At 38.7% G+C, this 25,530-nt stretch overlaps 1 protein-coding gene across 1 annotated transcript; it reads left to right on the forward strand.

Moving 5' to 3' along the window:
- The first annotated feature begins 1,510 nt into the window (after positions 1 to 1,510).
- tyrp1b (tyrosinase-related protein 1b) lies at positions 1,511 to 19,440 on the forward strand. Its single transcript, XM_036583475.1, has 8 exons — positions 1,511 to 1,561; positions 5,713 to 6,068; positions 7,613 to 7,935; positions 9,470 to 9,674; positions 13,716 to 13,883; positions 15,751 to 15,930; positions 16,527 to 16,673; positions 18,925 to 19,440. Exons 2-8 carry the CDS (start codon positions 5,714 to 5,716, stop codon positions 19,122 to 19,124), a joined length of 1,578 nt encoding a protein of 525 aa, XP_036439368.1. The 5' UTR covers positions 1,511 to 1,561; position 5,713; the 3' UTR covers positions 19,125 to 19,440.
- The last annotated feature ends 6,090 nt before the right edge of the window (positions 19,441 to 25,530 follow it).

The raw sequence follows: 25,530 nt of genomic DNA on the forward strand, positions 1-25,530 counted from the left end.
CCTTACCACTTAGCCCTTAGCCCTCTGTTTTGCACGTTCACGTCTAGGGGTAGGGTGTCCCAACTTTTGTTGGGATAGAGGGGTAGTGCGAAGTGTTAGGGCTACATGGCCCTCCAAATGGAGGTTTTTCAGAAGCACACTCCAGACTGAGTTTTAAGAGAAAAAAAGAAAAATCTGCAAGATGGCTGCGTGAGCGACCAAAGAAACCCAAAAATGTAAGTATTTTCTCTGTTAAAAACTTACGATAACCATTGTACTATCTTAGTTTAATGTAGTTTCAATGTATTATGGTCATTTTCTTCATAACAAGCATAAAAATCGCTAATAGCATGCTAATGTCTCAGTAGCTAGCTAGCTAACTTTCCCGTTTCACCTTAAATAGTCTAGCCGTATTGACACCTGAAGCGCCAGAATGTAACTGCTGCACCATTTGAGGTGGAGAGGGAAAATTCGAACAAAAAGCTGGCGAATAGCCACTTCAGCTTCGTATCACCAATGAATTAGTGGTGGGCGATAATGAATAATTGTCTTATACTCCCTCTTTGAAGGCATATGATGCCCTAAATGTAATTAAAGCCCAGCAGCGAGGTTGCTGAAAAGCCTGTTAACGTCCTGCTCGTTGACGATGAGATGAGCAGGGGGCAGAGGTGTGAATGCATTCATTACCTGAACCATATGTGTACGAGCAGAGAAAACTGTAAACTTTGTACTGCTAAAGAGTGATGGGCTCACCTCTTCATCACTAGAAATCAGACAACAAAACTAACGTTTTTTGCTTAAATCTTTTTTTTTTGGGGAAAATTTTAATCTATGTTTTGTTCATCTAAAGCTATGTCTATGTGCCTACCACCACAATATATGACATATCACTGAACATAAAATATCAAAAGGGAATGCAGCGAGTGGACTGTTTCTACTACACAAATTTTAACATGAGTCACTCAAATGTGTGGGGGGTGGTGGTGGTGTGGGTGTGTATTATGTTTCTAGAGGCAAGGGGCAAGAAACCAATGAAGCTGCATTTGTGCGTTGTTGTTGCAGAACCTATTTTAATATTGTCCACTGTTTAAAGCCATTTTCTATTTCTTGCTTATTGTAAGGTCAATTAGTTTTTCATTGATTTTTTGGGCCATCATTGGCTAACTCGGGACCACTGGCCCTCCCAATAAATGATGCTTTCGAGGCCCACCTGTGATTAAGAACCACTTATGTAGAGCACACATGCACACTGGTATAGGACACAGTCTTTTACACTCTCTCTATCTTTGAGCTCCTGGCTTTCCTTTTGTGGAAGAAAAGTGTTTTTCTGTCCTCTTACATAAATTTGCCCTTTTAAGCAAATTTTCAGAGCTATTTCACTGCATATTTTTATTAGCATGAGTAGCAGTAAAAAACCTTGTCTGCCCCGCCCCCCCCCCAGAGGCTGCTGATCACAAGATGAAGGGATCAGCAGGATGTGTAGAGTCATGAGGGGAGGGGTATAAATAAGAATGTCCAAGGGGCAGTACAAGGGGAAGTAGGGGAGTGAGTCAGACAGAGAAAGAGAGAAAACGGATATCAGGTACATTCATTTTATTTTAAAATATTATATTGGATATTTTGCTGTGTGGTAAGAGCTAATTAGGAGAAATAATAAAATATTGAAATCACATGCTAACAATACTTTAGATTTTAAATAAATCCTAAAAATTCATTTTAGATAATTTTAGATGCATTTTCACATAAGCCATAAAATTGGTTTAAAATTGAATATACTGTACCTGTAGTCATATGCAAAAGTTTGATTTTCCAAGTGAAAGTAAGTTAATGTATCCTCTACAGGGAACATAAACATAGCATTTTTTTCTGCAAATTCATTTGACCAGGGGCGCACAAACTTTTGCATACAACTATGGCATTACCTGAGATCAAATAAAAAAGTAAAGAAACAAGCAACACATATGAGAGCTATATAAGGTTCTGTATGTTTGTAACATTTTACTGTACTGAAATCAATTAATTCAATTATTATTTTGTGAGAAAATAACATTATCCGAAACAAAAAAAAAAATACATAAGCAAATGTCTATGAGAGCTTTCTATAACAAATGCAGCAGTTATTATTCTTTTAAATACCTTTTTGTATTATTATTATTATTGTTATTCTTTTCTGTCTAGTACTCTTGTGTGAAGAAGTTTGCTTAATATACTAAAAGTAATCCTGGACTAAGTGAACAATACAGCTGAGATCAATAATTCCTGGAGGTATTCATAGAACTCTGTGTTTTTGATATGATGATATGAGTCTGAAGATGGGTACTACAAATGTGTCCTTCTTATATTTGGCTGATTTATGTAGTGTGCACTAGAAAAACACTAGAAGAAGTGCCTTCTTCTCTAATTCAGTTGGGACAAGGCCTACCGTTTCCTTGACAGTGACGTCCAGTGTGCGCTACTGTTCAAGCGTTCAGAATCACTTGACATTTTTTAACAATTTTTTGTAACTTTATATAATAATACAATAAAATCATATACAGTGAGGCTCTAAATATTGCAAACTATTTGCCAAATTGTACTTTTAGACATTTTATTCAGTATGTTAAGAGTTATTACATGATATTCAGTGATGATTGATATACTGTCATTAACCATTTTCATTCATTTCTGTTAAGTTATCTGCGCTGAGGTTTGATCTCCACTTTTGAAATATGACGAATTCTGAATTAAGATAAATTCTTAAGCAAATTCTTAATTTTATTATTACTTCAGTCTCAAAATTATACAGCTTTCTCTGTCATTTTAGGATCTTCTACAGCTCTGTTCATCAGTCTAGACATCTAAAGTTTCTTATTTATTTTTTTATATCTTCCTTGTGTACTACTAATTTGAAACCTATGAATGGGACTAGCATATTAGAATCATTTTATATACATGTCTACAGCCAAACTGGCTATATATTATTCTTAAACACTGATTTAAAACTTTTTTCCTTTAAGTACATAAAACACACACACATTCCTCAATGAAGACAATGCTGACCAGTAATACTAACCCTGGAATGGGTGAAAAACACTGCTGAAATCATATTAATACTTCTAAGCACAAGAGTTCTTTGTTTTGGTTCTGATGATATGAGTTTGATAATGAAAGAATGGTGGCACATATAGATGTGGTTTACTTAGCTAACCATCAATGTTAAAACAAGCTTGTGAATGATCTGCTTACCATATCAATCAGATGTTTATTCTTAAAGATCTAAATTATGTAGTAAAACACTTTAACTGATCTATCCTAACACTGGCCATGATTCCATTCAAAGGATTTGTTTACAAAACGCATTTTAATGCTTTAAAAGTTTGTTGATGTAGAAAATGGGAAGGGAAATTGCCAGTTACATTTTATGAATGCGGACAAAAAAATTTTCCATTCAAATTTAGCTAAAAAGTATGTCGACAGCAAAAAAATGGAAAATAACGCATTTACACATAAATTCAATGTCATGTGACAGTTTTCTTTCATATACCTCTTAAAAAACCTAAGCAAATACAAGCAGCATGGTGGAGAGAAACAGTTCGGAGGAAAATGAAAACGAGAAATGTCCAGAAATTATTATAGTATTATTATAGTAAATATTCCTACGTGGAAACTGTTCAAATAACTCAATGTGGATAAGAAAGAGAATATTTCACTTACAGGCTCAACTTGTGCAAACTTTTTAAAATTGACAAACTAAAACAGGGTTGGGTGGTAAAAGCAGTAATAAAGTATACTGTGGTATTAAAAAGCAATAACGGTATTTCAAAATGATTCAAATGATCATTTTGATGAGGTATATTAAAATTGACATTAAATTTCTACTGTATGTCTGAATGGCTAAATAAACATTTATATTTAAGAGGGGTCACTGATTGGTGGTGTAAGGGGCTCACTGATAGGTGGCACTGACAGAAATCAGAGCCAGGAAAAACCTTGGAAGAAATAAATATGATAGAAGCTCAGCGATGTCTAAGTGCTACACACACCCAGAACATATTACCGCTTTTAAAATAACTCCAGCTGCTCGACTTTGCACTTTCAAATATCTTCTAAATGTGTGTCATTTTAGCATCAGTTAGCTGTAACCTGAAGCCTGTGCTGTGGTGTGTGGCACATTTGGCCTGCTAACTAAGCTATCGTTAGCTTATCCAAAACGCTACAGTCCCAAACACCAAAATTTGTTGCTCTCAAACCTAAAATAAGCAGGATTTTTTTCAGTAATGAAGAAATTTGAAGTTGTCAATATAACAGCGCAGTACCTGGTATGAGACATACAAACCAGCCATATAATTCGCCCTTACATTTATATACCCGAAATGACATACACAAAAGTTACATATATTGAAATCGAAAGTTTATGCTTGAACTACATATAAGGTAATAAGTTCAAGATGCCCCTGTTGTTATGTGGACATAGGTGTGTATAAAGGTGAGAGAGCTGATTTGGCTCATACAGTTCTGGGGCTTTAGCTATTGGCCATAAATTGAACTCTCATATCTCTTTTCCCATCCCTGAGATGTGTGTGTATGTGTGTGTGCGGAGTGTGTGACCTTGAGCTGAACTAAACATCCACAGATGCTCAGGTGGAGTACCCACACATCCTCTGTCTCTGAAGTGTGTAAAGTGTCAGTGGGCTCATCCATCACATATACTTGAGCCATCCTGAACCTCTTCCACAGACAGTTTTTATCATCTATTCTTGTGTTAGCAGAGCGCTACTCAGATAGAATCAAACATGTACTGTGAAATGTGGCACTGTATGATCTGCTCGCTAAGCTAACGTTAAGTCGCAGATCCAAACATCATGGAACAGATTTAATTTCGCATTTCAATGGCAGTTGCAACACTTCACTCCTTTAGATTTGAATTAGCATCATTATCGTCCAAACTTGTGTCCGTGCTTTAGTTAGCCAGAACTGAACATGTTCTATGGTGTGCAGAGCTGTTATCATGCTAGCTAAGCTAATGCTATCCTGCTCCTCTCTGCAGCACTGTTTAATATTTAGTGATTGTTAGATAGATAGTTTGACATTTACTAAAAGAAGGCTTGCAAATCAGGCACTGCGGTTACTTATGTAGTGACCAAATGAACTGAACTTTACAATAAGTTTGAAATTTCACAAAACAAGACACACAAAAATACCATAACTGCTTTTACATCACTTATGAGCTTTACACGAGGTAATACAGTATAATGTGGTAATATCTGTTTGAGGATATGAAACCACCCAACCCTAGCAGTATAGGACATCTTTATGAAAAGCATTGTTTGTTGCTAAAAGTCAGCTTTAATGAAGGCTAAATTGCTACCTTTTTGTGCATTTTCAATTTATCACTCGCAATTTCTGCAAAAAAGTCGATGGAAACATAGCTTGTGTGACCTTTGACATGAATACGCAACCAATTTTAAATGAGTTACCATATTCGAAATGTATTTTTTTTTAACAAAAACTTGGTTTTTTTTTTCAGTTTTTCATGCTACAGTTTTCCGTCAGGCTGAAAGAATTTTGGCAATGTTCTGCACAGCTTAACTAGATTACTAAGTAAAATCTGTGCACATGCACACTCACTAGCCATTTTTGGCTGATTCACAGTCTGATGCAGTGGAAAAGCTCCTTAGGCATTTTATTCTGTAATTCAGTGGGGATGGACCTATTGTTTTCCTGTGATAGTGTTTATTTTCATGGTTCCCATAGGATGTGGTGGAGTGTCTTGTTGGTGTGCACTTACGTTGTGGTGACTCAAGGTCAGTTCCCACGCCAATGTGTGACACCTGAGGGACTCCGCAGTGGCACCTGCTGTCCATCACCCACCAACCGAGCCAATGATGAGTGTGGATTTAGCACTGGACGGGGAAGATGTATGCCGGTGGCTGTTGATGGCCGTCCACATGGGCCTCAATACCCACACAGTGGATGGGATGACCGAGAAAGATGGCCGCAGCGCTTCTTTAACAGAACCTGTCGGTGTAATGACAATTTTAGTGGATACCACTGTGGACGATGCAAACATGGACTGACTGGCCCTAACTGTGACCGGAGAATCAACGTAGGTAAGGATACACCACTTACATAAGCAAATATAATGCAAATATGCTTATGCCAGTGTGCACAAACCATGAGCAGGTGGAGGCCACATCATTGCATAATGCGGTACAATAATAATTTTTTCTTGATTATCTTGTTTTCATTATCGTTGGTTTTCATTATCGCCAAAATCGCAAATAAAAGTAAAATTCGATTAATCGCCTGCGCTACATTGTACTGATGAAGATATAACGACAGTAGATAATTCCCTTAAAAAGACCCATCCTTTGTCAAGTTTTGACTATGTTCTCTTTGAATTCTCTTTCAACACACTCGCAATCATCAGAGGGGAGAGGTCCAAAGCACTTTTGTCACTTTTTGTAAGACACTCTGGATAAGAGCGTTTGCTAAATGCTGTAAATGTAACATTTTACACTAGCTGTTTCCACGTCCTTCAAACTTACATAGTGCAGCCTTCATTTTTCAAGCACTGACAGATAGTATTGTGTAGGTTTTAGTTATAAAACCTTGATGTCTCTGCCTCAGACGTTCCATCCATTGACATCTACTGAACGCTAAGTTGGACACAGCTATCAGGATTTTGTCAGCTGCATTCTGATAGTAAGAAATGTGACTGGTTGCTTTGCAGGTCAGTCACAAGGCCCCTTCCTGTCAAAGCAGCCAGTTCTTAGCCACAATAAGATGCACTAGACTGTCTGATGTAGCTAGGAGTCTTGCTTGCCAGACTAGTTCATGCGTGCAAGCAGTTCAGGACTGATTTAGAGTTTTATTTGGTATTCTGAGGTATATCTATACAGAAAAAACCACTACAGTACACAGATAAACAAGTCTGATTCTTTAGGTCTGTCAGAATATCTGACTGACTGTTTATATATCCACCTATCTGTCTGTCTATCTATCTATCTATTTATCTATCTGTTTAAAAGTCAGCTTTAATGAAAGCTAAATTGCTACCTTTTTGAGCATTTTCAATGTATCGCTTGCAATTTGTGCAAAAAAGTCGATGGAAACATAGCTTGTGTGACCTTTGATCTATCTGTCTATTTATCTATCTATCTGTCTATCTATGTATCTATCTGTCTATCTGTGTGTCCGGGGTTTATCTACCTGTCTGCCCGTCTACCTGTTTATCTACCTCTGTCCACCTATCTATCTATCCATCTAGCTATTTATCTATTTGTCTGTCCACCCGTCTGTCTACCTATTTATCTGTCTGTCTACCTGTCTATGTACTTCTCATTGTCTGCCCGTCTACCTGTTTATCTATCTCTGTCCACCTATCTATCTATCCATCTAGCTATTTATCTATTTGTCTGTCCACCTGTCTGTCTACCTGTCTATTTCCCTATCTTTGTCTATCCGTCTACCTGTTTATCTATCTCTGTCTATCCATCTGTCTGTTGACCTATCTACCTGTCTGCCCACCTATCTACCTACGTCCATCTGTCTGTCTGTCTGTATATCCATCTACCTGTTGTACCTACCTAGATACACAACAGTATATGTCTATGCATGTTTCTCATTCACGTCCATGTACTCGCAAATCCAGTGCGTCGTAACATCATGCAGATGTCTCCCGAGGAGAAGCGGGCATTTGTTAGAGCTCTGGACCGAGCTAAGCGGACCATCCACCCCGATCTCGTCATCTGCACACGACGCTATGAGGAGATCTTCAGCACGGATGGAAACAGCGTTCAGTTTGAGAACATCACCATCTATAACTTCTTCGTCTGGACTCATTATTACTCTGTTGGGAAGACTTACATGGGGCGTGGGCAGGACAGCTTCGGAGGAGTGGACTTCTCTCATGAAGGCCCTGGATTCCTCACTTGGCACCGTTTTCACCTGCTGCAGTTGGAGAGAGACATGCAGGTGAGATCAGAGGTGTAACTTTAAGTTAGGTAGACATGGGAATGAAATGGCAAAGGCAATTTTACAGCTTTTGGACATTTGAAAAATGAAACAATCTAATCATCACAGCAATCAGCCAATGAAACGCATCTTAAAATCTCAAACTTCACATTGATCTTTTCATACTTCACCCACAAATGCACTCTTTCATAGCTACTGTTGCAAGGCTGCTACAGGCTCTACTGTAACAAAAATCTCACTCAACTCAATGATAAATGTAGCACACGGCATAGTTTTTGCCAAAATCAGTAAAACCAGAGCTTGTTTTTAAATTTCAAACAGTATTTATTTTGCACACCTGGGAATAGATGCTTATATTAGCATTGTGGCAAATTCATCGTTGTTTCCGACCTGATCAGTTTTATGTAGCTAAAACAACACAGTCCAGCTCTGTAATGTAATATTTTAAACTGGAAACTTGATGTTGGCTCAATGGCTTATTTTCTAGAGATATGTCAAAACAATGGCTTATTTTCAAAATAACATCTTATTTGGAATAGGATACTTCCACAATCTTATAAACAATAGAGGAAGCACTTGTCTTAGCACAACCCCTGTATCATTAAACAAATGTACAAATGATTATAGCTGACTAATGTATGACAGTTAACATATTTTAGCGCTGGTTAGCCCTCATTCGAATCTCTTTCAAAATTATTGAGTACAGAAATTCTCCAAATTCCAAATTCTCACTGGCCATTTTATCAGAAACACCTACCACATAGGAGTGCTTTGTAGGTCACACTTACGGTTACAGCATTTAGCAGATGCTCTTATCCAGAGCGACTTACAATTTGATCGTTTTACACAGGTAGGTGAGGGTAGTGTTTGGAGTCTTGCCCAAGGACTCTTATTGGCATAGTGTAGGGTGATTACCTAGACTGGGGTCTGAACCTCAGTCAAGAGTGTAGAAGGCAGAGGTGTTACCTCCTACACTGTACCAACCAACTGCCACATAATGTAATGTTGCTGCCATGTTGGTGTCATTGCTGTGCTGAGAATGGCTCACCATCAAAATCACATCTGGTTAGTGGCAGTTCTTTGGTGGTCTCCATCAACTGACGAACAGGGTAGAGCGGGGCTGATGATTTGTGCTGCAACAGATGAGCTACAGTCAGTAACTGTAAACCTACAAAGTGCACCTGTGGTAGGTGTTCATGACTGTATTTCATGTGCTTCCATTATTCTGTAGACCCCCTTCAGTCCCTCATACTTCAAGCATATTTTACGAGCTTCATTATTATCAAAGTAGTCTTTGCTGACTAGACAGTTTTCTTTCAACTACTGTTAAAAGCACATATTGAAACTCTTTTGTCCTGCTGAGTGCTGACATCACAAAAAGGAGACACAATGTGTGCAGTATGGCAACAGTGCTATTTAATGTTACGCTAGAAAACCAACAAAGTAAACATGATCATTTATCAAAAACAAAAATATTTAAGTGTCTTCAAACTTTTGACAGGCAGTGTTCTCACTTGTATATGTTTGTGTGTAGGACATGCTTGGGGACCCAACATTTGCTCTGCCATACTGGAACTTTGCCACTGGAGGCAACGAGTGTGATATCTGTACGGATGACCTGCTAGGAGCCAGGAGCAGTTTTGATATGAATGGCATCAGCTCCAACTCTGTGTTCTCCCAGTGGAGAGTGCTTTGTGAGAGTGTGGAGGAGTATGAGAAACTAGGGACCATCTGCAACAGTAAGAGACCCACACACACATACAGATTCAGTCTACCGCATTGGTTTGAAGTCAGAGTTGAAAACCCATTTTGTTCCTGTTAACTCACTTGGATTAAACTCCTTTCGCTTTGAGTGACCCTGTACCACATTTATGTTTTTTTTTGTTTTTTTTTATTGAAATAAATTATTGAATGTTCCATTCCAAAATACCAAAATATTTTGTAAAAAGACTATTCCATAGTGACAATGTTAGCTAATTTTAATCATAACTCACTAGCAAAAATGCTAGCCAGTATGTTATTATGTTAGAACATAATTGTATGTTAGTATGTTAGAATATTTCTATTTGGCTTTTCCTTTGAAGGGCACTAAATAAGACTTTACATTACACAGAAAATGCATTTCAATTCAACCTTTTCAACAGGCTCAGTACAGAGAAAGAAATAGAAAGGGGGGTTGTCTGGTGGGCCTTGTTACAGATTCAGAGATCAAGGAAAACAGTCATACAACGGTTGCTAAGTTTGGCCCTATGGAGTTCATTTAAGGCCCCCATACCTTGTAGAATGGAGTGCAGAACTTAACCCCTAAAATCCCAGGCTTATTACATACTAGGGCTTATTATCCAGTAACCTAGCTGAGCTTTTCTAAATCCTTATTCACACACACTGCATCTGTGTGGCGTGAGCAATGCGGAAAGTCATGCTTTTTATTTCGGCGCCCACGTTAATGGGTAAGCGCTTTCACACAGGCTGCGAGTGCGAAGAGAATAGATTTAGAGAACAGAGCCGTCGCCGATTTTTACATGCACTTCACAGCAATATACACTACAATAAGCCATGAAAATCAGTGAAAATGAAATAGAAAACTGTATACAAACGTAAAAATACTATTTATTTGTTTCATTTAATTCATGACAAAGTACTACTTAAACACATGCTGCAAACAGACTTCCCAGTTGGTCTACCAGACTAGAAACTTAACAGCCTAATAACAAGTCAGAATGCTGTTGACGATAAACAAATATACCATGTACGTTCATAGATTATATTTTTGTTGAACAGAGTGAGTGATGTTAACTGACTCACAGACCTTTTTCCAGATGGGTAAAATAAGAGTCTTTCTTTAGGGGATTTCTCAAAATTATTGGTGAACAAACTGTTCTTGATGAAATAATTTCAAAATTTGTAAGAATCTAAAAAAAGTTTGTCTCGGTAAATAATATTACAGAGTCAACCTTTCAAAACACATGAAATCACCATCTTTAAAAAGATCAGCTAACCTTTTTATGCCTTTGGTTGCCTTTTACTGCAAAGTCAAAAGCCTGTCTGCATCACAACTAGCTTGTATTAAATCAGGTGTATTAATAATTGTATTAAAACAGAGGTCAACTTAGACCTCTTTTCAAAGCTACCAATAGCCCTCCATACCTTAAGTGTATTTAACTGTAACAGGGTTGACACAGCTCTCCTAGGCCTTGGTAAAATACTCATTTTAAGAAGTGCTATATGCCCCAACCAAGAAACAGGTCAAGAGCTCAATCAGTCTAGGTGTTGCCATATTCTTTCTACTTGGTGGGAGGTTGGGGCTCTATATAGCTGCTTGAATTCTGAAGTCACATAAGTACCTAAACAGAGAAACCCTCCTGGTGACCACTTAAGAAGAAATGTAGGAAATTGTAGGTAAGGATAAGAGGCATGGCAACCAACGTCAGAAAATGATTTTTTTAATCTGAGAAGAAACTAAATAAATGAACATCTGCATTAATTTATAACACCACCTAATGTCCTCCTTAACTAACGTCATTATCTAATGACTAAAGATGACATGACACTTTAAAAAAATAATCACATTCATGTAACTAGAGGCTACACTAAAAGAACTCCCACAGCTATGACTTTGCACTGAAGATAATTTAGTACATGTCAAACCGATAAAAAATGCTTACACAAAAGGAAACAGTCTCATTCATTTGTTAAGCTCTAGTTTTGAGATTCAAAGTGAAGCTGAGTGCATGTCACAGCATATCTAAGACAAACCTGAACACTGTGGTAACAGGCGAATAGGTTTAGGAGATTCATAAAGGATATGAAAAGTTGTCTCTACACATCTTTACCTATTCAAGCCAGAAAATATGGTGTGCATGCGCTGCTGCGAGCCTCACTATAAAACCTGAAACAATTTAGAGGTGTCAGGTCAGTTTTTTTGAGTTTTTCCAGACACCATCATGTGTCCTTGAATATTAACGTCACATGCACACGCTCATAAAGAAGGGCCAGCTGGATGTTTAGGCCTCAAATGTAAAATCAACAGTACACTAATAAAGATATTGTGGCCTCTTGGCGAAGAAGAATCAGGTGAGGCTATAATTCTTGCTAGAAAATTGCTCTTTATTGAACAGAAAGCAGAAAAATCACTTGCATCAACATGAAAATAGCAGGGAGGTCACCTGAAAAAACCCCACTGTTGGTGACCCCCCAACCCACACTAACTATGCCTGCACCCCAACACAAAATAACACATTCAAACACGTATAAATCTATATAAAACTAACAGAAAACAATATCAGCAACACAATAAACAGTCCCTCTTAAGGGGTCATGCGTCTCCCATGAGCCTTATCCCATGGCAGATCCCGTGGCAGACGCCTCTTCCACATAATGCATGCAATTATACGTTTCCACCAGAGAGGTCTCCAAATCCCAAAATCTTACACAGTGCAGCTTTAATTTGTTTGGACAAAATTATCATTATATGTTCAGTGTGTTCTATGCAACATGTGTGTGCAGAAATGGAGTTTTAGGATTTTAAACAGGTGCATATTTCACTACATCAGCACTGCACAGCATGAGAACAGCACAACCCACGTTACAAAATCCTTTTCCACATGTTGCATGCCATTACACATTTCCATAACAGTGGTCTCCACATCTCCAAAATGTACACAGTGCAGCTTTAAAGACACAAGTCATAAATGCTTCCTATGCGTTTGAGAAAGCTTTAATAACCTTGGAGCAGAACAAGAAATAAACATTCATAAATAGAAACAGACAGACACACACACACACACACACACACACACACACATATCACATGATGCATGGAACACATTCACCATACTCACTCGCACAGTTTGAAATAATCCTGGCAGGCATGTGAGCTGGTTAGAGAGATGTACCCTTATGTGGCCAAAACCCAAAATTACCATCACGTGCACTATTCAGCTTAACCTCACTTAACCTCCTGCTGTAAGAAAACAATTACTTCACCACAGAATGCACAGAGGCTACAACAGCACTTCAGCTACAAATGAGGTGCCTTTCAAACTTGCATTAAAGCAATTACGTGTAAAATCCATACAGATTGAGATGATCCCTTAAAGTATCCTTTATACATGAAAACCTTAGTTTGTATCTCACATTTTCTTTGAAAAATGTAAATCACCAAGTGATGGGTATCATATATTTGTATAGGAAATAACATCTGAAGGGCCAATATCATGGAAAAACTACTTTTCACTGTGCTTATGAGAATCACTGTCTCTTACTGACTCACTGACTGACTGCTACCCATTGCAGTGTAACATGTATATGCAAGCGTCACTCAAGACAAGCAGCAGAAGATGTATACATAATTAACTGAAGCGATGTAGGACTAACATAAAAATACTGAAAGAAAGCAAACATTCATTGAAAAGGCATGCGTCTTACAAAAACAACAAAATCTTGTCCTAATAATGGGTGCAGTAATGCAGCAGTTTGAGCTGTGTTTAACTTCAGCTAAAAATTCTCAGCACATGTGTTGGACTCCAGTCCTTGTGGGCCAAAACACTGCAGACTTCAGCACACTACCTCGTTAAACACACCTGGTTCAGCTCATCAGCTAATTAGCCAGGCCTTCATGAATTGAATTCTGAAAATTAGATGAGGGTAAACATTAATATCCACAACACTTTGGCCTGAAAGGTCCCCAGTTTGACATGCTTGCCTTGCAGTATAAGCTGTGTTATTTAAAGCATCTTAGAGTATTATCATGCTATGGTGCATGCATTGTGTGTGTGTAGGTACAGAGAGTGGGCCAATCAGACGGAACCCTGCCGGTAACGTGGCTAGGCCAATGGTTCAGAAACTACCGGAACCTCAAGATATCATTGACTGCCTGGACCTGAACACATTTGATACACCTCCATATTACTCCACCTCCTCCAGGAGCTTCAGAAACACTATTGAAGGTAAGATACACAGTATTGAGCAGAATACTTTGGAAAAGTAGATGCCTGAAAACTGTCCTTATGTGTTCAGTAACATATTCCTTTACTATATATGAAAAAGTTTTTTATTTTATTCATACTAGTTCTTGCTATTACTAGTTGACAGTTTTCATAATGCAGTTTTTCTGTTAGTATGTTTCGTGAAAAATTCACTTATTTAAATGAAGTTATAAAATTGTTAGCATTATTTTGGCTCTCATAGTCATGAACTATGCAAACAATTCAACATATACCAATAACGAAATCCTGACAATAAAGTGAGTTAGCATGTTAATGTCAGTTCATGACATGTATGTAACTGGCCATAGAACACACATACACAAGTGCAGTACAGCACCAATTGTCTTGATTATTGAACGGTCGTGATTATCAGTTGTGAACTTGTCCACTACTGAGGAGACTGTTCAGTTTCATCGTCCCTCAAAAGAGCTCAGTAACACTGAAATTAATAACTGACTTAACATATTGATTTATCAGTCTGCTCAGGCTTTAGCAGAGCTCAGTAACACTGAGATAAATAACTGATCACATTGATTTGTAAGTCTCATCAGGCTTTAGCAGAGCTCAGTAACACCGAGATTAATTAACACTTACCAGTAACAAGCCTTTCCAGTCTTGCGAACATTTGTTAATCTATGCTATAACAGTTATTAATAGTTCACTTTCTCTTCTTAATTACCAACTTATTTATCGTCGTCAGGGTACTTTCGGAATTTTTATAGCAAACATGCAGATCAGACTAATAATTTTAGTGACACAAAGAAAAGAGAAAAATTTTCACTATAATAAGCAACAAAACTGAATCTCTATACAGAATATGTATGATATTATTCATGTTACTAATAGTTGTTTTTGTGTTTTAATTTTGATGAATAGCATGAGATATCAATATAATAAAAGGTGTACTTTGTTTCCAGTGTTACATTTGAATCACTGTATATAAAAAATAGTTCAAACTGCAGTCCCACAGTAAAAAACTAAAAAAACCAATGAAGTATTCAGAGATATCAAAGCATTGAAAGAGATAGTAATAAGCTAAATATATATTTCAACCTGGGAAAAATAACATTTTTTTTTAAGACTTTTCTAATTTCTTTTAAAGTCAAGTTGAAAAATGTGAATTTATTACAAGTTTTATTTTTAAATAAAGAAACTTTTCATGTTTTCGTGTCATAACTAAGACATAGTTTTAGTCGACAGACGGAGCCTTATTTTAGCCATACCCATGTATTTTACAGCAGGACTGCATCCTTGTCCCTCATGGCCACATGATGAGCAGCAAAATTAGCAAAATTAGCTAAAGCAATCCTGAAGCAGTCACTACTGAAACATTTAGGAAAGTTTCGGTTGTGTTATCATTGTTTTGATGTTGAGTCATTTGTTTAAACAAACATAATTAAGGTATAGGGTCATTCAAAGCAAAAACATTTTAGTCTAAGCCAGTAAAAGTCTGAAATGTGTTTTTTAATGTATTTTCAACTATAACACTGAACAAATTCAGTAGAATTGATCCATATATGCTTTAACCTCCTGACAATGGCCCCCCATTTGCCAAAGCAAATTTGCACCCGTGTTATGAAGATGCTCACAGAAGAATAACAATGTGATATTTACTACAGGGCTCATTTGCATATTGCATTCTTCTGTAATATAAGTATTTTAAAAGTAATATCACAATAACAATTAACAAACTATATTGTACAGCCCTGACACATACTACACTGCACTACTACTGACATCCTACTCGTGTATCTCTAAGTTGGAGCTACAGTAAAACGCACACACACACAACATTGTTTTTTTATACCATTTGTGTTTCATGTGTTAGGTTACAGTGCCCCCCAGGGGGAGTATGACCCAGTGGTGCGGAGTCTACACAACCTGGCTCACCTGTTCCTAAACGGGACAGGCGGTCAGACCCATCTTTCCCCCAACGACCCTATCTTCGTCCTGCTGCACACTTTCACTGATGCCATCTTTGATGAGTGGCTCCAGAGACACAGTCCTGGTACACACACATACCACATACATAACCATTAAAAAGTTCAATAACATAAAAATAATCTGGTTGCAGATACATGTATAAAATGATCCTAATGTGTTAGTCCTGTACAGCTATACAGGTTTGAAACCATTTGTACAATACTAGGAAGCTTTTAGGTGTATCTACACTTCTTGTCCATTTTATCAGGTCATTGGATCAGGTCGTTACATTGGATACCTCACCATTTCATATAAAAGAACAAATGGGACAAACTTTTCAATGAAGTAACTGCTGCGTAAGCAATATCTAAAACATTTTAAAGACAGATCAACCTATTTCTCATTAGTCTGCAGCACCATGAGTGCCCAAGCTTTTGTTCCTTCTAAAGAATAAGACACCTCCTCAACCAATCAAGCAGCCACTGTTATCTTCTTTGCCTGTAATTAATTGAAGTTCCTTTGAGAATATAAAGAAATTAAGTTTTGTCCACCTGAAAAAGGCTCTGTGCATGGGGGACTAAAAACGGAAAAATAAATAACAGATAAAAGTCCCGTGGTGTCTGTAAGGATAAAATTGAGGCCCACTGACCTAATCTACATACCTCATACCTTATGTTGCAGGCACAGCGGTGTACCCTGAAGAGAACGCTCCCATTGGTCACAACCGGAACTTCAACATGGTTCCTTTCTGGCCACCAATCACAAATGCAGAAATGTTCGTATCTGCTCCTGAGGCTCTGGGATACACCTATGAGGTCGAATGGCCAAGTATGTGGCAGATAATGTCTTTGTTATTCTGTTAATAACAACTTAAGACAAAATGTTACTGAAATTAAAGACACATAAAACACATACGGAACACTAAAAATATCTTTTCTTTTAGATTGCTGTTTTATTTATGCTTTTGAATAAACATAATAATAGAAAATAGACTCTTAGTATTGATAAAATCTGCTTTCAATAGGACCAAACTGAGCTGACAATAAATAAAAATAGTTGACATAAAGCGAACTTACTAACATTATTTCAGTATGTAAGCCACTGTATGTGGCCACATTCTCAACAACAGAGAACAGTTGGTCATTCAGGGCAATGAATTCCATTATTTTTTAGTAGGGTTGCACTGATACCAGCACTTAAACGCAGTATTGGTATCGACAATGGGGATACAGATAACTATGAAATAGTTCCATGCAGCCATCGTTTTCACTGTTGATCTGCTGCTGCTCAAATTGTTTGAATGCGTCTAATACCCATCTACATTATTTATAGTCTTTGACTTTTGACTTCTTGCTGTAGTCCTAGTTTGGGTTTTTTATTTTGGCCAAAATGTTTGGCACCTTTTTCTCTTTGGGTGGCAGGTATTTTGGTGCATCTGTACTAATTGTCCCGTTACCCAAAATACAGTTGATCAACCAAAACAACTTCAGTGTCCGAAGTTTGTTTTTAGTTTAGCAGTGGATGACCGGGGTCCTTTCTGTGTGGAGTTTGCATGTTTTCCCAGTGTCTGCACAGGTTTCCTCTGGGTGCTCAGGTTTCCTCCCACAGTCCGAACATATGCAGTCAGAGCAATTGCAGATTGCCCCTAGGTGTGTGTGTGTGTGTGTGTGTGAATGTGTATGTCTGTGTGTCTGCCCTGTAATGGACTGGTGACCTGTCCAAGGTGTTTTCTGCTCTTCGCCCAATGAGCACTGGGATAAGCTCCAGCACCCCCACAACCCAGGAGCATAAGCATCTTAGGTGATGAGTGAGTGAGAGAGAGTTTTGCAGGGGAGCTGCGAGGCTAATGTAATTTAAATGTGATAGAAGCTTATACTGTCGCCAGTTAGCATCATGCAAACTGCCACAAATCATCACACTTGCCTCAAACTGTGACTTGCTTATGTAGTTTCTAACACTGTTTGACGCATTTATCTACAAAAATGGACAAAAGTAAAACAGTGGTAGCAGCTGGGTTTTGTCTGTACTTTTAAACAATTTTATAAATAGCTGTATGCCAGTCAAATTCTTTTTAGATTACCTAACAACTCAGGACTGTTTGAAATAAATGTGCAGTTTGCATAATGCTAATTAGTGAAACATAAACTTCTATTACTTTCTAGTTACACAAGCCTTAAAGAAGCAAACCTCAGACACCAAACATGTCTGCGCTGATCAACGACTTTTGAGTTAACGTAATGAAAATTGTGCTAGTTTTTTTTTTTTTTTCCCCAGAACTACCTCTTTAACCCACAGGTCTTCAAATCTGGACCTTTAATCCAGTTTCTGGTCCTGGCATTTGTAATCACAAGTAGTTAAAGGGTAATTTCTTAATTTTTCTAAATGTCTGCAAAAGTCAGTGACTGAGATGTAAACTAACTCATTCACAGTAGTTTAATGTGTGCGTTGTGGCGGCGATAAGAACCAGCGGGCACAATGCAAATATAGCAATTTTACTGACTATCCAAAAAGATATTCAACCTACATGTCTGAGTTTTTATATGCATGTTAATGTAATAATATGTTTATACGTTAATAATGGTGACATAGTTTTCTTCCTGGGACTATTTTGCCTTACAACACCCTGCATGTACCTCTTTGTTAGGAATGTTTTTTTTTTAAATAATATGTTTTAGACCAATAATTATGTCTCAGAACGACTGTAAAACTCTTGATATTTCAGGTTCCCATCACCACCACTGTGAACAATTCTGACAGTTCCCTAGAACAGAGCATTTTACATCAAACCACTCTGAATGACTGTTTACATATTAAGCATTGAATTATGCAGATGCTTTAAGAAATTGGTGGAATTCCTCTTTAAATGACCTGCTAATGTAAATGACTGGGCACCAAGTGTCACACTGACCAGTGAAAACAAAACACCACATGAGAAATCAAGGTAATTTATAAGGTGCATAACTATTGTAATAAACCCATATACAATACTATACAATACTATAATGCTAAGTACAAAAAAACTAGTGCTCTTCACCATGCATGTCAGTGTGGATACTCACCTCTGTCTTCTTCTTTCCAGCTCGGCCTTTTACACTGTCCGAGATCCTTACCATAGCCATTGTTGTGGTGGTGCTGGTGGTGATTGTGGTCGGTGGAGTCATCGCATGTGTTGTGCGGGCGTATAGCTCACCTGATGGGTTGGAACCACTGCTCGGACATCACTATCGTCGCTACTCAGAAGAGGAACGGCTAGTGGGACAGTCCAAGTCTGTAATCTGAGAAAGAATTGCACTGTATGCTGTTAATGTATTTTATATTTCCACCCGAGCTCTTAAAAATAAAGGTGCCAAAAAGCTATTTGTGGAGCAATGCCATGGAAAAACCAACCTTTTGTTTCCCTAAAGAACTTTTTTTAAAGCTCTTTAAGGATTTTGTAAATGAGACGTGTGGAGTGTAAAGAGCCTTTTTAAAGCTCCATATAATGTGAAAGTCCTATACCTACTGAAAAAGTTTTTCCTAGATCTAAGCTGAGAACGTATTAGGAACCTGTATTTTTAAGAGTGCAGTGTTTAGCAGAGTTCGGAGCCACAAGAGGTTTTTCTGGTACACCATATGGCTCCATGCTTGAATACGTTTTATATTTTGTAAGAGACTGACAATCAGAATTTCACTATTGACAAATACCTTATCATGACAGTTTAAATCTGTCCAGTGCGATCTTATGACCTTTTTATACTTTTATCTGCTACAATAAAGTTCAAGATTAGCTGTTTCATGTTGTCTAAAGAACTCAAAACAGACTTTTTTTTCTATTTGTAAAGTATCAGTTAGGTAGTGGAAGCTAAACAGTACAAATTGCTTTGACTACATAGTGCATTATGAAAGGAAATAATGAATTTTAGCTCATCAGGACAGAAAAGATTTCCTCTGACACACAGTACAAAAGTTTTAGGCCAGAAAACTGTTGGAAACTTTTTATCTGAGCTAAATGTATGTTTTTTGCAGGTATATATCTGCCAACAAAATAAAGGCAAATAAATTTTAATACGATAAAAACAACGAGAGTTTCTTGTTTTTAGTAAATGTGTTGATATGTTGTGAGCCGGTTAGAAAAACACAGTTTTGTTCATCTTCTCCTTGACCCAGTATAGCTATTGTAAGGTTATGTTCAATTCCACCAACAGTACACCTGAACTTAATATGACATAATTTATGAAATATTGAATAGGCAGGTATTGGCAAGGCAAATCTCTAGGGCTTAGGAATGGACATCACCTTGTTTCCTAAAGTGAGTGCAGCTATCATTCACCTTATGCTGGAAGTCTTTTGTAATTAAGATCACAATGCTCAGGGAGGAGAGAAATTTGGCTGCTTTGGGGCTGGTTTAGACCCAGCCTTACAGTCAAAAATTCATGAGATGGGTCCATACAGCATGGAGGAAGCTGTCAGTCGCTGTGAGAGAGCACATACTGCACTACAGTTGAATTCCACTTGTCCGCCTCTTTCTCTGACCCCAGCCTGGGTAGCTATAGTTCGCTCTAAGTCTTTTGAGGACAAGCTTGTTAAGGCAGTTGAGGAGCTCAGTTGAGGAAAATACTCATTGGTTGCTGTTGAGGCGTAAACATCAGCTACCCCATCAGAACCCCAACTTCACACCTCACAGTCTCCCATTGATGGACATGACTCGCAAATGAATGACAACATTCTTGCTGTTGTGGAAGGCACTGAACTATCTGCTTTACTTGATAGCGGTTGTGCTATTTCTATTGTGGGTGAAGATTTATAAACATCCCATCCAGCATTGAAAAGACGCTCGGTGAGTGGACAGTACTTAGACACCCTGGGCATCTTGACTCTGGGCATAAGGCTAGGAAAAGAGGTGTTGCAGCATGAAATCCCAAGTTGTCAGAGGAGCTCATTACCCTGTTACATTTGGATGGCACGTTTTAGAAGGACATCATGTCCTGCTCGATATCACCAACAAAACACTGCTGTTGGGGAACATGCATCCCCATTGTTTCCTAAAGTAGCTGCCTGATGTAATGTGTCTAGCGCCTGCTAAGCTTCCTGCTATGAGTGATACCATCATCACAGCTCTTGTGTCTCAGGAGCCACAGCTGCATCTTCTGTGCCAACCGACTGTGTAAGTGTAATGCTGTTGTGGCCCACTCTCCCAGTAAAGTTCACAGTTTCAAAAAGTTGCTGCTGACATACTTGAACTTCCCATCTCAAGCTTTGGTACGTACTTGTTCAAGACTATTTTTCTATGTACGCCAATCTGTCTGCTATTCCAGATCATCGTTCTACGACAGTAACCTTTTCGAAAACTATATTTGGTAACATGACATTCCAGAAACCTTACGCACTGACAGTCATCTGTGTAAATTGTTTGGAGTTCAGAAAACCTGAACAAGCATATATCGTCCTCAATGTGAGGGCCTGGTCAAGCTCTTCAATAGGACTCTCATTGACCAGCTGGCCAGGGTTGGGATAGCTGCTGAAAAAATTGTAGCTAGCTACTTTGTAGCTTCTTTCCCAAAATTTGTAGCTAATCTCCACCTGACACACCAAACAAGCCTAACTGAAAGTGTGAACAAGACACTGCATTAAATCATGTGCCAGAAAGAAACATACAATTGAAAAGCTGCAAATATACAAAAAGATTACCAAAAAGTAAGGCGTGATATCCAACAAAAAATTAGATTAAGTAAAGGCAAAGTCAATCATTCCAGGTTTTTCCTAACAAAAATCAACAAAAATAACTGAATACAAACCAAACAATTTTGTGCAAAGCACTGTTAACTGTTGAAATAAAACTGTTCCAATTTAAACATTTCAGCAAGATACAGACATAACATTCAGAGTCCTTTTTAAACTTCAGCAACACTTTAGCCTCAGTCAGGCCTGAATAATCTCTCCACTGCTGCAGAGCTGTTGCAGCACCCCAGCAGAACTAGATTTTTAGGTAAAATAACATAATCTTCCTTTACTGTAAAATCATTGTAACACAGTTCTACCACAGTTTTCACAATAAATGGTCTTAAACGCTGGAGTTAACGCATAACTGCTAATTCACCAACCTTTAACAACCTTATTTGCATTTATAAGCACTCATCTGGTTTCCTGATACGTTTAATCTGCAACAACTCACGAACCTGAAGTCGCTTCTCATTCTCCAGCTTCTCGTTCGAATTCTCCCGTTCCACCTTAAATGGCGCAGCAGTACAATCTGGTGCCTCAGGCACCATTTAAGGTGGAACGGGACAATTCGAACGAGAAGCTGGAGACGGAGAAGCGACTTCAGCCTCGTCAAAGTCAAACACTGAGAGATAATTTACAAGAAACTCACGGAAAAGTTTCCTGAGATGCGAGAGAAGTGACGGCTGACCAAAAGCTTAAAGCAGAGCAAAGTAAGTCTGCATTTTTTTGCGTGCCTGTTTGCTCGAACTGTCCACGGCTCAGTCAGGGTTGCACAGCCGCCACCAGCCCAGTTAATGGACGCGGTCTGTGGTTCAGATATTGCGCGGATTGTCTGAAGCCAGTAGCGAAATTGTCGCTATAGCTACACAAAAATTTGTAGGTGCTACAGCTGTTAGCTACATTTTATAAAACTGCAGCGGCAACAGCTACTAGCTACAAAAAATTGTACTTAGTTACTCCCCCCTATCCCTGCAGCTGGCTATGCCACTTCTGCAACAGCCTGGCAAGTTGATTGTCTTAACCAAATTGCTCTGGACTGTAACACCTGCCCTCATGCTACAAAAACACCTTGAATGATTGAGTGCCTTGAATCTGAGGATGATATTCCTAGAGTGACTTACAGGATCCGTTATTTGCTGAACCAGTCTGATAAATCCCAAATTGACCATTGTAATCACCTTACCTTTCCTCTGTACCTGCTGATGGGTGTGACACAACTGCATGTGATGTATCTAAGCAGCTTCAACTACCATGTTTGACTGTTTTGTCTCGTGCTCTTCAGAGTCTACAAGCACCAAGACCCTCAATGTACCTGCCAACAGCTAAGCTCCTTCGTTGTCTTCACAGGCTTGCCCACCATTTCAAATTCCCACACCTGAGGCCCAAAGTTTAGATGCTGACTCTCATGAGCCTCTGTTAGTTAGTCAACCTAAACTAAAGGGTTAATTCTAGCAGTATAAAAGGCTAAAACATTTTGGCTGAAGCCTACCAAAACTACTTTATACCTGAGCTCGCCCTAGACTACATCGACTTTTCTACAGCTAGGGCTGTTTAATTCCAGAAATCTAGGAGTCGACTCCGATTACGATTCCAAGTAATGGAAATCGATTAGAGTTGATTCCACACAAAGTGAAAAACCCAACATACAAAAGGATATCTGACTAAAATAAAGAGTGCAAGATTGATCATTTTTTACCTTAGCAAGGAAATCTGGAGAGTTAAGGGTAGCTAAATTAACTTAGCTGACTGAAGGGGGCTGGCTTAGATGTACCTCCTCTGTGAACTCCTTCAATTGGGTAGATGTTTTGGCACTGGCAAAGTTGTTTGCTTGTAGGGTAATTTTTTACATCTTGCTTTGTTTCTTACTTTTTTTGGAATGCACCTGGAGTTACGGATACTGTCACCTTGAGTCTCGCAAGCTGTGCCAAATCACAATCTCTAATGAGTCAGGTGTGCAAAGCTTCAGCATCATGCAGTCTGTTCCTGACATGGCCAACATCTTCCTCCTTTTCGGTGACAGTAGTGGTACATGCCCTCACACAGTTCATAGTCTGTGCTTCATTTGTGTTTCAAGTCTCAGAAGCATATCTGAGTGTTATAATTGTGAAAATGTTTTAAAAATAGATAGATAAAGCAACTATACTCATACCTTGCAAACACAAATGATGATTCAAGTTTGCAATATTCATGTCTTTGATCCTGCAATAGCTGTTTTGCACTGTTTGTAGTCTTAATATTCGGCAGTGCTGTCCCATTGGCGTTTGGAGAGTTGCCTTTGGCACTCTTCTCTTTTCATCTGCATCACCCAAAAATGGCTGGATGGGTACCCACAAGCAGTTCTTTTTTCGGTTTAACTTCTAAAAATAACATTAGAGAAACATTTGAAAGCACAGTGTATGTCAATGGCCATTCATCGATTTTAGCATATTTCTTTACGGCCATATGATTCATCTGAAAAACTGACTTTGACCTCCGTAAGACCTCTTGTGAAAAAGCCAGTCTATGGCTGCATCCAGAATCCTGACAGTTACTGCTTTTTCGTACCACTCATCCTCCTCTTCTTCATGACCTGGAAACCGATTTTGTGGTGCCATATTACCAGCTATCCAAGACGAGAGAAACCGCTTCAAACACTTGCCAAAGCGGCTTCCAACAGAGGACACAGGAGTGCATGCTACCCAGGAAGTCTTTTATAGTTTAAAAGTGAGGATGGACACACTCAGAGCAGTGCAGTTATACTTTAAATTGTGTGTTTGGTTTGTGTTTATGTATTCTCTGTTGTGTTTTTTGTACTTGGTGTAAAATAAAAGTAGAAAATCACACAAATTGCAGACTGGCTGGCTTTGTGTAACAGCTGAGATTGGCTACACGAGAATGAAGGGTGTGCTTTGAAGTAAACGGTCTGATAAGCTCAGTTCATCAGTAGTCAACATCAAAGTTACTGACTTTGAAAGGAATTAGCTGTCCCATTTCCCCAGTTTCTGCTTGTTCTCTCCGTTCCACCGACTCCTTTCCCCTCCTCAACTGTTTGCACTCTTCCAGGATAGGAGAGGAGCAATAGGAAGGGAGGGAAAGAACAGGAGCGGTAGCAAAAGCTTCTAGATGCGGCCTATTAAGCGCCTTATAAGGACTTATTAAGTGCCTTGGTGCACTTCTTTGTCTTCATATCTGTCTGTGCCTTCATTATAAATTTTCCCTTATTCACCTGAATATGCTTGATCTTTGGCAATGGTTGGCAGGGCCCCCCAGACGGCCCAGATTTTGGATCTATCACTTTGCAGGGTGAGGTAGGTTGAAGCAAAAAGTGGGAAGCCCAGAGGACTAATTTGAGAACTGCTGCTCCAGAGTTTTAGTTGTTGTGAGCTATCTTTGTTTCCTGGCTCCACCTGCTGGATCTAATCTTCATAGTCCATTGTCTCTTGTTGTTATCTCCATACCCCAATAAAAGTTATCATTAGAGGATTAAGTTTCATTTTCTGTGTGGTCAGTGCCATCTCTGTTATATTAAAAGCAGTCTTAGCCAAGTATTTGTCTAAGAAAAATATAAAGTATATATCTATTTTCACACACATTATCCTGTGGGTTGGAGGATCTCCAATTCATCTGGCTCCAATGTAGTATCTCCAGTTCATCCGGTTGCATGTCTGTGGACTGAGGGAAGAAACCCACATGCAACATGCATGGACCCCAGGACCCTGGTCACCCGGTCAGGAAATCAAACGCAGGCCCTTCCTATGAGGCAACAGTGCTACCCCCACACCACCATGCTATCTTCATTATCTACTACAGAGTTGAAACGTAGAAGTAGGTGTATAGGAGACCAACAACTATTTATCTCAAGGGTAAATAGAGATATTGCCTGAGTGCCCTCCTCTGGCTGCTATAGAGATGAAGACCCCAGCTGGAACAGTCAATGTGTGGGAATGCTTGTGGTATTACTCCGTTGGAATGGAAACTGAAAAAAGTTGCTGATTTTTGTGGTGGA

The sequence above is a fragment of the Colossoma macropomum genome, unplaced genomic scaffold (assembly GCF_904425465.1).
Source record: "Colossoma macropomum unplaced genomic scaffold, Colossoma_macropomum, whole genome shotgun sequence".
NCBI classification, from domain to species: Eukaryota; Metazoa; Chordata; class Actinopteri; order Characiformes; family Serrasalmidae; genus Colossoma; species Colossoma macropomum.

Bases quoted from the DNA above. Each gene is read 5' to 3' on its own strand.
- tyrp1b (XM_036583475.1), top strand. From the start codon at position 5,714: ATGTGGTGGAGTGTCTTGTTGGTGTGCACTTACGTTGTGGTGACTCAA. The intron at 6,069-7,612 runs GTAAGGATACAC...TCGCAAATCCAG, and splicing joins TGACCGGAGAATCAACGTAG to TGCGTCGTAACATCATGCAG. The intron at 9,675-13,715 runs GTAAGAGACCCA...GTGTGTGTGTAG, and splicing joins ACTAGGGACCATCTGCAACA to GTACAGAGAGTGGGCCAATC.